Source organism: Acomys minous (assembly GCF_964271855.1).
Source record: "Acomys minous genome assembly, chromosome: 1".
NCBI lineage: Eukaryota > Metazoa > Chordata > Mammalia > Rodentia > Muridae > Acomys > Acomys minous.
This window is the reverse complement of record NC_140483.1, coordinates 35,542,250-35,555,764: the sequence shown is the minus strand read 5'-3', so window position 1 is coordinate 35,555,764 and position 13,515 is coordinate 35,542,250. Positions and strand designations below refer to the sequence as shown.

Sequence of the window (13,515 nt, the reverse complement as noted above, 5' to 3'; positions counted from 1 at the left end):
TAAAAAAAGACAAAGACTGGATGTGTTAGTGCATGGCATTTGATCCTAGACTCAGGAGCAGCAGCATGTTTATATCTCTGTGAGTTCAAGGCCAGCCTGGTCTACATAGTAAGACTCTGTTTTAAATAATAATACTAGTGATAACAAAAAAGGGGGAAAAAACTAAGTCACTTAATGTAAAATTTCCTACTTTACTAATAAAATATAAATGAAATATTCTAGAAAATTAGTAAAAAAATTATTCAATTTTATACTAATATTCTATACTCATTTAACTAATACTCCTATGAGCTTTTAAAAATTAAAAATTAACATACCTACAGATTGGGAAAATATCTTCACCAATCCTACATCAGACAGAGGACTAATATCCAAAATATATACAGAATTCAAGAAGTTAAACACCAACAAAACCAAATGTAGTACATAGCTAAACAGAATTCTCAACAGGAATCTTGCATTAAAGAAATGCTCAGTGTCATTAGGTATCAGAGAAATGCAAATCAAAAGAACTCTGAGATTCCATCTTACACCTGTCAGAATGGCTAAGATCAAAAACTCAAGTGACAGCACATGCTGGCAAGGATGTGGAGAAAGAGGAACACTCCTCCATTGCTGGTGGGAATGCAAACTTGTACAACCACTTTGGAAATCAATCTGGCGATTTCTCAGAAAATTGGGAATAGTGATACCTCAAGACCCAGCTATTCCACTTTGGGCATATATCCAAAAAACGCTTCACCATACAACAAGGACATTTGCTTAACTATGTTCCTAGTAGCGATATTCATAATAGCCAACATGGAAAAACTTCTCCTACAATGTGGGTCCAAGAGATCAAATTCTGGTCTTCAGGCATGGTGTCAAGAGCCTGTGCTCACTGAGCCACCTCAAAGTCCAACTTGATGATTTCTGGGATAATCTAATATCTAAGATAGTCTGGGAAATTTAATCTGTTTTTAAGACATGCACAAAAATAACTTAATTGAATAAGATAATATATGTTTATCCTCTTGAATGGCATTATGTGGCATAAAATATCTAGTGTGTGTATAAATGTATCTTAGTTATACCTCTTCAATCAAATGCGCACATTAGCTAGTAAGAAGTACCCATTCTCTAAATTTATTTTAAATTCCTCTCCTTTAACATTCCAGTATTTGTGGGAGAAGGTGATGGGGAGGGCAGATATTGAGAGAATTTGAGGAAGGTATGTGGTGTATATGATTAAAATACATTGTATTCATGAATAAATTTTTCAAAGAATCAATAAAAATATTATATTAAAGAAAACATTCCAGTATTTGGGTCATCTGTGGTCAGCTGACATACTAGGACTTAAAGTAATCAAATAGCCTAATCCTTCAAAATTGTAGTGGAATGTTTACAAAAGTGTCAAGAACGTTCTCCCTCTTAGTAGTTATCTATTTGCCAATGGTAGGAAGAAAAAGATAGATACTTGATAGCTCATCAAAACTGGCTAAGCAAGGGAATAGTTAAGGAAGACAAGTCGTAGAGTACTTATAAGAGTAAGCTTTCACAGATATATAATCTCTTTGCATTCTTCAATTTTATTTTTAAAGGAATTAAATCAAGTGTGAGTAACAAAATTCTTCAACAGTACTCAGAATGTTAAGAGTTTAAACATTTGTTGAAATGATCAATCAACTAATGAATAATCAGCTAAAACTGTCTTAATGGTAAGAGCTTATCAGAAAAGAGATTTTAACTGAACAAAAATATAATCAAGGTTCTAAGACTGACAGTCTTAACATCCCCCTCCCCCACCAAAAAAAAGAAAAAAGAAAAAGAGTGGTGGTGGGAGCCCTGCAGCTACAATTTACTTGGATGATAAAATATAGTCAATCTTTCCCAAGGCAATCAGGCAAAATAATTGAGTTGGGTTTTTTGTTTGTTTGGGTTTGTGTGTGTGCGCGCACACACGCTCAATAATACCATAATCAATATAGGATATAGTTTTCAGTTTGGAGAATTCCTAAAAAAAAAATGAGATTTTTTTTAAAAAATGGTGAACTGATATCTAAAAAAAGGATTCATCAGATCATGATAAATACATTTGTATCTTATCTGAACAAAGATATTAACGATTTACGTCTTCCTTTTTAAATCAAACTTCCAATGGACTAAGAGCTCTCAGGTTAAAACTTTATCCATATAGATCTCTTTAATAATATTTATTAATAAAAATAAATTTAGGAAACAATAATAGAAATATGTTTTTAATTCTCAGCTGTTCTGAAATAATTATTTGATTCTAAGCTGTATTTTACAGGGAAAAGTAGTCAATGGAAATAATAGTTAGAATATTTCTTATATAGATCCCAAAATAGTTTTTTTAAACTGGTATCATAAAAAATTTCCTAACCAAACCCATCCATTTCTACTCTATTTATTATCATTCAGTGAAAGGTAGTCTTAGAAGTTGTGATTAATGGTTATCAGATATGTAATTTAAATACATTTCTTTTATAAAATAAAAATAAATTAAAATGGTTTAGCTTCTTCTAAAAATCAAAATTTCAACAGTAATCAAGTTCGTGCTGTCCTTCCCACTACCCTTATTCACCGTAATATACCTTCTTCTACTGGCCCATTGGTTGATTCTCCTTTCAGACTCAGAATCCTGGAGAAGCCATTGGAAAGAGTCGAAAAAATGCCACGGATGAAATATCCCTGCTGCTCAGGCTCCACTGACCCCAGTGAATTCGGCCATGGTCTCATAAACCTGATACTACAACGGGGTTCTGGCTCTGAAACAGACCTGAGGAATGGAACCCGAAGTGACTGGGTCTCTGCTGATGTCCCAAGGCTCGTATTAGCAGAGGAACAGGCACTGCTACCATCCGTCTCTGGCAGGACCTTTGGCTGGGGTTCATCCAGGTCTCCACTGTTATTTTGCAGTCTTTCCATTTTGCTCCCCTTCTTCCTAAAGCCAGGCTGTTTCTGCCACCGATAAGCTTCCAGTGGCTTTTCCAGATTAGAAACAAAATATTCATTTTTCTTCTTCTTGCTTTTGACGGAACTACACCATGGATAAATCTTTAAAGTTGTTCCTATCTCTGAATTTGCATAAGCAGGTTCTGACAAAGATCTCCGATAGCTTGGAGGACAGGGTGAGGTTTGTTTCTTGAAGATGTTTATCTTCCAAGACTCCATTTTTCAACCTTTCTGAACTAAGTTTCTTCTACTCTGTAGAGTTTACCATTGAACCACACTTGTCCATGCAGTCCAAAACATTTGGCTGTTTAAGCAGCTTTTGTGTGGCTTTGAACCACAGCAGATGTTGCTGCTTAAGAGCTGGTGTCATGTTATTACCCCATTTTCCCAGATCTCCAAAGCTCCAGCAGCACCTAAAAATCTCTGTCCAAAACAATTTTCATCAGAGTAGAAAGAATAAGTTTTCCAAATAATCTATGCTCTTTTTACAGTAGGTCTGTCCTGTTTCAGAAAATGATTTTTTAAATTAAGAAGTGAAAAACAAAAAACAGAAAGAAAAAAAATCCCACAAAACCACAAGTACCTTTATGGACCAATAGCAATTAATGCACTAGGCAAATGACAATGGATTAGAAGTAGATTGTGGAATGAATACTGAAGTTGACACAGGATCAAGAAAGACAGAGGAAAAATTGCTAAAAGTCAGTGTTTAGCATTGCTGCTCCTTAGAACAACTTTAAAAGCTGCATTTCAGAAATTTGACTGACAGCAAACAGAGGCTATTCCAGCTACAGTCTCTTGCAGCATTAATACATACGATCTTCTACCTAACAGGTCAGACCACAGATATTTTCTTCAAGTGTGGGTTTATATGTGTATGTCAGAATTTCAGGCCATTTTAAATGTAAATATATTAAAGGGCATTAAAAAGGCATAAAAGGGAGGAGGGGCGAAACAGGTAGCATTTGCTATAAAGCACTGTGAAGAAAACAGAAAATTGAACCCAATGCCTTTCATGTGCTAGGCAAGTCCCCTATCACTGATACAGCCCTAGTTCCTTAAAAAGAAACTCTTGTAGCAAGTTCTGTGGCAACTGGAAACATAGGAGGAACAGAAATACTAAATAATCTGAAGAAGGGAAACGTTTGCTCTGCAAATCTAATTGGAGTGAGTTAGCTGGAAAAACACTATCACTTAACCAAGGTTATTCCTTTCTTCCTCTTTCTGCTTCTTATAACTTTGTAAAAAGAGCTGACTACTTAACATTTTGCTAAAGCTAGTATCTTACACTGAACCAAGATCATGACTGCCAAAATTTTGGCTAGTTGTATTTTTTTCAACAGTCTGCCCATAAATCCCTGAAAATAAGGGTTTCAAATGGAAAGGCTGACAGACTTCAGACCACCAATAAAAGAGATAAAGCAAAGTAATCAAGTCACTTTGTAAACTGCATGAAAAATGGTTTCATCTGGCCAATTTTAAAACTACCCATTTATTTATAAAATGTATACAATGAAAAAGCAGTTATCATACTAAGGCTTTCTCCTATTATGCTGGGAAGTATGAAGAAATGTTACATATTTCTTCATTTCAGCATAGTAAATGGTCTATGACTTCTATTTTCACAAAGACATAAACTTCTTTTCTTTTCTTTACGAAGTCCCCAAATTTACTCAGTCGTGTAATAAATGTTGAGATGCTTTGGTTTCTTACATACACAATATACCAACTTAGAGAGTCTCTGAATCATATAAATGTACCTGTATTTAAAAATTAAAAATGTAGCTGGGTGTGGTGGCGCATGCCTTTAATCCCAGCACTTTCTGGAGGCTGAGTTTGAGGGCAGCCTGGTCTACAATGGGAATCAAGGACAACCAAGGCTACACAGAGAAACCCTGTCTCGGGAGAAAAAAAGATACAGAAAGCAAGAGTAAGAAACAGGAACAGAAAATCCTTAATAATTATGAGTTCATCCATTTAAAAAGTCTTGTAATAGGAGGCACCATTCATAAAATTGATAAGCAAGACTAAAATGGCAGAAAACATTCTCAATATAAACATCCCAAACTGTTTCACTCTTCCACAAATGTAGTAAAAAGAAAAACTAACCTTTTTTTTTTTTAAAGATTTGTTTATTTATTATGTATACAGTGCACATTAGGTCACATTATAGATGGTTGTGAACCACCATGTGGTTGCTGGGAATTGAACTCAGAACCTCTGGAAGAGCAGTCAATGCTCTTAACCGCTGAGCCATCTCTCCAGCCCCAAAACTAACCTTTTAAAGTAAATTAAAAACCCTTCACAAAGAAAACTTAGCTAGGCAGGATGGCACATTCCTTAAATTCCAGCACGTGGGAAACCAGATGAGAAAGCTGTGAGTTCCAGAATACCTTGAGCTAAACAGTGAACTTATATTTCAATTTTTAAATTAAATAATGCCCATTAAACATACGAAAAATTACTTAACCTAATTAGTAGTTAAAGAAATGCAAATCAAAGCCATAAGATACTATCCACTCTGGATGACAGTGATTACGTTCAGCAAGCAGAACAGTCAGAACTGGAACTGAAGCACAACACAACTGGGCTCTACCTGCATGTCCACTAGGAGTAAGCAATTCTGCTACAGGTATTTTTTATGAGAACCCTTAAATACATGTGCTTATCCCTGAATGTTCATAATCATGGCAGATTTATTAATAATAGCTTTAAATGGAAAGAATACAAATATGTACATCAGTAAAATGGATAAACTCTGGTATTTTCATACAATGAAATAGTGTGCAACTTGAAAAAAAACTGACAAATTCATAAAATGTGGATGAATCCTTTTTGTATTTTTTTTTTTTGTATTTTTTTTTTTAAAAGACAGGGTTTCACTGTGTAGCCTTAGCTATCCTGGACTTGCTTTGTAGACCAGGCTGGCCTTGAACCCACAGAGATCCACCGGCCTCTGCCTCCCAGAGTGCTGGGACTACAGGTGTGCTCCACCATGCCTGGCTACACAGATAAATCTTACAAATACTGTTCCAACAAAAGAAATGCAACACAGAGAAAGTACATACTACAAAAAAATTAATTTAGATGTACTTATGAACCTGATTTTTTAGAAAGTGTAGAAAGAAAGAAATAGAGAGGGAAGAAGGCAGAAGGAAGTCAAGGTGGGAAGAGAGGAGGAGAAGCAGCTCCAGTGAAGGAGGCGGTGTTAGCCAGAAAGGGGAACAAACGGGCTTCTGGGGCAATGAAACTTTCTACATAAGCCTAGATATGGACTTAAGTATGTTGCTGTCTGTATTCATCAGGACTCATATTATTCCCATAAGACTTGAATACATATATTTTAAAAAGCAACACTGAACTCAAGTTAGCGAGCTTGCTTAACCAGTATCAGAGCTTAGCAATTCCAAACCACTTTCTGTATATCCAACAATTCAGGGAAACTGAAGCATTACACTGAAGAAGATAGGAGAATGAATGAACAAAGAACTGAATTTTACCAATGAACAAACTGATAGTATGTGTTTCCTGAGATAACTAATGGTGAAGCATATAATCCGGCCTTATGCTAACCATACAAAATATAAAGCAAAACACACTGACAACACCAAACTGAAAAACATTCTAAGGGGAGGGCTAGAAGTATACTCTGTAATAGAATGCTTGTCCTGAGTTTGACTCCTTATAGCTTTCCTTTAAAAAAAAAGGGGGGGGGATAATAAATATATTTTTACAAAAATAACTCCTGCTTCAAAATCTCAAACTAAAGATTACAAAAACTATGAAACTGGCTTCTCACTCAAGCAGACTGAAAATAGATGATTATAAGCAATGTATGGTCTGTATTTCATCCTGGATGTTAAAGAAAGAAGCTATGACAACATTATTGGGGAAATAGACAAAACTTAATACACACTATGGATCAGTTAATAAAGTTATTATCCATGTTGAAAACTTTTCATTTTAGTGCTAGAGGATGGCTCAATGATTAAGAGCACTGGCTGCTCTTCCAACGGATGTTCAGTTCCCAGCACCCACATGGTGGCTCACAACTGTTTCTAACTTCAGTTCCAGGGGATCCAACTGGCCTCTAAGGGCCCAGTCATACACTTGGTGAATAGATAAGCCCATCCACATGAAAACATTTAAGTAGAGCATGGTCCACTTTTGTTAATGATAGTTACTAGCATGCCAACACACACACACACACACACACACACACACACACACACACACACACACGGCGGGGAGGGGGGAGGGAGAGAGGAGAGGCAGAGGGATAGACAGCATTTATTTGCAACAGGAATTCCTCTCACACCTTTCCAGTAGCAAATAACTCCCAGCCTTCCAGCTTGCCAATCTTGAAGAGAGTGGCCGCTGTGCCCACGCACATGCAGCTCAGGGCTGCAGTCCCGTAGCTGTGAGTGCGTGCTCCCAAGACCAGGCCTCCAGCGCCAAACAGATGGCGGCAGCAGTGAATGTGGACCGGCCAAGACTGGCCACTGCTTCCAGGTGAGAACCTGCAGGGTTGTGTATGACACTGTAATTGGAGCCTATCACGCCTATAAGGCTGCCGAAGGCAATGGTGATGTAGGCCTTCGGTGACACTAGGTGCCATCAGTCATTGGTCGGTATCCTCATCGTAAATTCAGAGGAGCCACTGGGCAATGGCTGCGCCTAGCTGCGCTCATTTAGCAGACCCTCTGCACTGTAGCTAGCCTAGCTCAAGGGCAGCCTGCCCAGCCAACTCTCTAGAAAGCATAACACCTTAATAAACACATACTTGAAATCTATTTACAGAAAGTCTGGCAGTGGCGGCCTATGCCTTTAATCCCAGCACCAGGGAGGCAGAAGCAGGTGGATCTCTAAATTCAAGGCCTACCTGGTCTACAGAGTGATTTCCATGACAGCCAGGTCTATACAGAAAAACCCTGTCTCAAAAAACTCTATTCATAGAAAAAGTAAAAAGTTTAACCTAAAGAATCAAAATTAAGCAGATGGAGACGTGTACAAAGTCAATCATCACAGGTCAATCTTTAGCAAGTTTTTCAACAATCCAACAAAGCCAGAAAGGGAAAAGCTGTTGGTAGTTAATTAACAACAAAAAGACAAAACATATCCTAATTTTCATTTTAGGAGTCTAGACCATGCATAATTAGCTTTTTTCTTTCAACTGATCTACAGGTACATTTGAGAAATTCTGACTTAAACAACATACCTATGAAGTTTAAGTCTTAGCTAATCTGGCATTATTTAATTTAAGTTCTACAAATTTTGTAGTTTAAAATAGAATATGAGCATCTCATGATATCTTTATAGATTTATTTCAACTAAAGGAAACAGAGATGAAAAAGCAGAATGTAAGCTGTTCGGTTTACAAACAGTCTGCTACTACTTCCTATCTGATAACGTACTTTTGTGATAGAAATTCTATTCTACTTAGGGACAAGCTCTGCTGTGTTAAAGCATATAAACTGCTAAATTAATAATATAATTCTGTTACTACAACATAAGAAAGTATACTTCTTATGTTAATTCACACAAAAATCTTTAAAATAGAATTTATTTTCTACTAGCTTAAAGACATTTTTCAAAAATACAAAGTCCTTGTTTATAGGAAGCGACGTGATTAACAACAAAACATCCCCTCCCATCCCCTATCACTGGGGCACATCTGCTTCCCGATGGAGCACTTCCTGTGGCAAAAACTATCTCCTTTCTAAGAATCAGAACTAAGAGACACACCTTACACGTACACATCTGCCTCTTCCTTAAGAAACAAAAGTATCTAGAAGGGCCAAACACTGTTCTGTTTTGTTTTTAAACAGATAAGAATTAGAATCGTTGACTTTCTAAAAATAACATATATGTATAACATTTTAAATAAAAACAAACCTGGATAACTCTTAATCCCCAGACCTTCTTCTTTCACTAAACACCCCCTCCCCAAAACACTTCTACTGCTGCCATAGATAGCCTCCAATCTCAAATTCTCTTTCGCCCAATTTCTAAATGATGAGAGATTTTCAAGCTGGACCCTTGGCACTGTCTGTCTATATTCATGTCTTGAACATTGTCATTTACCATTACTGGATCTTTATACTGCCAGTTTAAAGCTCGGGTCAAATTTATTCAAATTAATATTTTCTGACATTTGATTCAAATGTATAAAATCTAATCCTGTATTCTTTCTTTTAAAATGCAGTTTATATTCATACTACTTCCAGCCAGTTGTATACCCACAGCTGTTAGTGATTTTCTTCTCTCACCTTTCAATATCTACTACATGAGTCTTACTGACTTCCCCACTCAGGTTTTACTTAATCTATCTCACCATTTGCATATATTGATGCAAAATAATCTCTTACCTGGACTACAGCTGATGTCTAAATTAGCCACAAGTAAAGAATTTTCTTGAACTAGAGAGACTCTCTCCCAGTGATGGTATAGGCGTATACATGTGTGCAAGCACACCTACAATCCTGCCTACTTAGGAAGTTGATACAGGAGGGCTATTTGAGCTCCTGAGTTGGAGATCAACCTAGGCAATACAAAAAAATAAATGGATGTACAGATGGATTGGTGAGCAGATGGATAGACAGACAGAAAATTACTTCTAAAATCATTAAAAATTCAATTTACTCTAACTTGTTTAAAACCGTTTTTCACCGCGATGCAGACTCCCACTATCCTGATGAGATAAAATTCTTTAATGTACACCGGGTCTCTTTTTATTCCACAGCTTCAAGCTCCTTCTTAAAGATAAACCAGTTGGTCTTTTCTACTTAGCACTCTCCTTTGGAGGACAGGCACCTTGCTCATACTGTGCACCCTGCACCTAGATAGCACAGGATCCCCGGTTCTTTATAATGCAGCTTCCAATGGCAGCTGAAGCATGACTTTCTAGAGCAAGTCTTCCTATCCAGGTTAGAATCCATCATGGCTGCTCTCTGCTGTAGTCATTCCATGCTGCTCACAGGCCAGGCTAGGGCTGAACAGCATTTCCACTGACGTCAATATGGCTTTGTTTCTCAGCAGACTCCTATGACAGTGCTGATACCAACTGCTCTGCCATAGATCCAGATCACTACAACAGTCCATAATGTCTGCGTGGGGACAGAAAATGCCCACAGGGTGGCTTCTCTACAGCTGTTCAGCTTCTATTCCCTAGAAAAGTCAGTGCTCACTGGTTTTCTCTAATTGCCAGTGAGGAATGTTCTGCCTAAACAAAGTCTTAATGAACAAACTAGCAATTACTCATGCTGGTAATTATCCAGGCAAGCTAAAATTTATGTCCACACAAAAATCTCCACATCAATGTTTAAAACCTCTTCATTCATAATTGCTAAAACTTAGTAGCAACCACAATGTCCTTAATTAGTTGAATGCTAAGTTAACTGGATACATCTGTATAATGGAGTATTATTCAGTTCTGAAAAGAAATAAACTATCCATGGAAAAGTTGAAATGCATGTTATTAAGCATTTGAAAAAGCTCCATGTTTTATAATTTCAACAATATGCCATTCTAAGAAAGGAAAGTCTCTGGAGACAGCACAAAGATCAGTGTTTGTCAGGATCTGTAAGTGGTGGTGTGGAAGGAATAGGCAGACCACAGGTGATTTTTAGGGCAATGAAAATACTCTACCCCGACATTGTAGTCACAGATACAATTCAGTAAATATTTGTATAAACCCATAGAATACATCATAAGAAGCGTGTACCTTATGTATACTATGAACTTTGAGTGATATGGATGTATTGATGCTCTTGATTCATCTATTTTAAGACATGTACAATTGTTGCATAATATGCTGGTATTTGAGGCAAATTGTGATGAATAAAAGCACATATGAATCTCTTATATTTTCAATTCACATCTTTTGAGATATTAATGTCCTAAAAGCTAAAATATACCCTTTTTAAAATTACTGCAGATTGAACAAGTGCATCATACATTCAAGGCAAGCACTCTAAAACTGAGCTACAGCCCTAGCCTTTAACATATACTTTTTAAAAACCAAGGATAGCATTTCTTACTTGCTACTTCATGTTTCCATAGAACAGTTCAATATTTGCTACAACCATAATATTTGTTTTCACTGTTTGAGCAGTATGTCCCTTGAATTCTTATTTCAAAAGGATGGTTTAAAACCTAACAACAAAGATATATCAATGGGCTGGAGAGATGGCTCAGCGGTTAAGGACACTGACTACTCCTCCAAAGGTCCTGAGTTCAATTCCCAGCAACTACATGGTGGCTCACAACCATCTATAATGTGATCTGATGCCTTCTGGCCTTCAGGTGTACATGCAGGCAGAGCACTGTATACATAATAATAAATAAATCTTTTTAAAAATCAGATATTCTGAATTTGGCAACCAAGAAAATGTTATATGTGTTATTACAGGGCTGAGAAGATAAGCTACATTATTTTCACTGTAACTCTTTGGCCTAAATATTATTTTTAGATCAAAAATCATATTCTTATTTTAATTTTAAAATGTTACTTGTACTGTTACAGCAATCTACATATTTACAAATACCTTCTTCAATCATGAATTTAGGATTTAGAAAGTAAACACAGACTATCAGGAATAGAACAGAAAGGCAAAAATTTTCTCTGATTTTCAGTATCATTATTAGCATACTGCATATGAATGAGTTTTTTTGAGTCTTTTAAAGGATAAAAACATAAATAGTAAACTTTCACATCTGATTTCTAGGCCTTTATAGATGACAAAAATAGAAAACACAAAGTAAGTTTGATTAAGAGACACTATTAAGAGTATAAAATTCTGCAATTAAAGTAAGACCTCATCTTGATTAACAAAAAAGATTCAACAGCATCTTAATTCTCGGCTAAATAATTATTTACAGTTCAATGCTAAAGGACAGAAAAATACACTCATACAGATTTAACTGCTCTGTTGAAATCACTTTATAACAGACAAAATTTTATTCTCTTTTATCGTTTTCTCATATAAATAATTTGTATTTTGAAATTTAGTTAAAGCTAGGAGTATGTTGGAGAGGTCTTCTGGTTTAATTCATATTTACTGATCTTGTGATAATGGTATATCATTAGCTAGTTTAGGAGGCAAGGTGAACTTACTCCTAAATTGTCGGACTTGGCAAATTTAAAAGGAAGCATTCATAGTGCCCCCCCCCTTTTATTCAGAAGTACAGTAGAGCTGGGAGAAGAAGCTATTTTATGACCTGCTAACACTTTCTACTCTTTCTATATAGTAGAAAAGTCCCTGTACCCAGGGACACTGGTACAAGTTCCACAGTTAGACATTCCTGGCATATTAGCAAGGTAAGTGACACCACCTGCTATAACAGCAAACAGTGACAGCATGAAACCGAAGCTTACGTAGCTCACAGTCCCATGATGTAATGTCTGATGCAATACTCGGACACCTACTCTTCCACTGCATCCTCACCATCACACAGGAAGAAGAAAGGAAAGAATCACCTGTAGAATTCTGTAGTGGCAGCTTACAAGTAGCATATATCACTTCCAACTATGCTCTCTTAGAACCCAAGATAAATGGCTACAGCTTTTAGCCAAAGAGGCCAAGTGGTGCTGTACAGCCAGAGTAAACAGACAAACTGGCTTGACGATGAACAACAGTCTTGACAGTGACTAAATACAACAGTGGCACTAAAATATACCAATTTACTGCTTTAAATAAAGTTACTTACTGTGGAACGTAAGTCCAAAAGTTCTAAGACATGACACTAGTACCAAACCAAAAAGGATGGGTAGCAAACCAGAAGTTTCATTTATTTATTTACTTATTTATTTATTAACAATGTTGGGTCCTGAAGCCAGGGCCCTGCATATGCCCAGAAAGTACTCTATCACTGAGCTACAGCCTCATGCTAACATTTTGCTTTTAACTGTTACATACTGAGCTTAACATCTGAAAATAATGAAGTTTGAAAATATCTGAACTAAAGATAAAGCAAAGGTTAGACATGTATATTAAAAATTCACATGAACAGTACATACAGTTAACATATGACACAACAGTTGGAAATGAGCTAACCTTACAAGGTTTTAAGCCTGTGTAGCTTTTATTAGCTATAAACCAATGCCATGTCTTCGGTGCAATATTATCTGTCCAAAAGCGTTTGATTTTATCTTTGGCTTAGCTTTCAAGTATGTTCTATCACCTACCTAAATGATGTTTCTAAAACTGGAAATTCTAAGTAAATCAAAGTTTCACTATGTGCAGCTTCAGTAAGTAGTATTACCAAAACAAAACAAACAGCTGTCACTTTGTCTTGCTCTTGTTTGCCTTCCTAATTTTGGGTTGAGATATATTCTTTTCAGGGTTTAGTTGTGTTCTTTTCTTGAGGTATAAGTCATACATATAATAAAGTTCACATATCCAAAGTATATAGTTCATTTAGTTCAACAGCTTATTACATGTATGTGTTTTGTCGTTATCAGTACACATTTTTTTATTTTGCACACTAGACAGCTTTTTTTAAAACAAAGAATTTTTTAAATTGAAAAATAAAATCATTCATATTATATCTCAATTA

General features: G+C 36.2%; 1 protein-coding gene across 5 annotated transcripts in view; it reads right to left on the bottom strand.

Moving 5' to 3' along the window:
• The window catches only part of RASAL2 (RAS protein activator like 2), a 261,261-nt gene that overhangs the window by 179,476 nt on the left and 68,270 nt on the right, over positions 1-13,515 (bottom strand). The window contains exon 1 of one of the 5 annotated variants that reach the window (XM_084789189.1): positions 2,598-3,192. The exons of the other annotated variants lie outside the window; for them this stretch is intronic. Coding sequence (XP_084645315.1) covers positions 2,598-3,177 — 580 coding nt within the window. The 5' untranslated portion in view covers positions 3,178-3,192. Of the gene's footprint in view, positions 1-2,597; positions 3,193-13,515 lie in introns of those variants that run through there. 5 annotated transcript variants of the gene reach the window in all.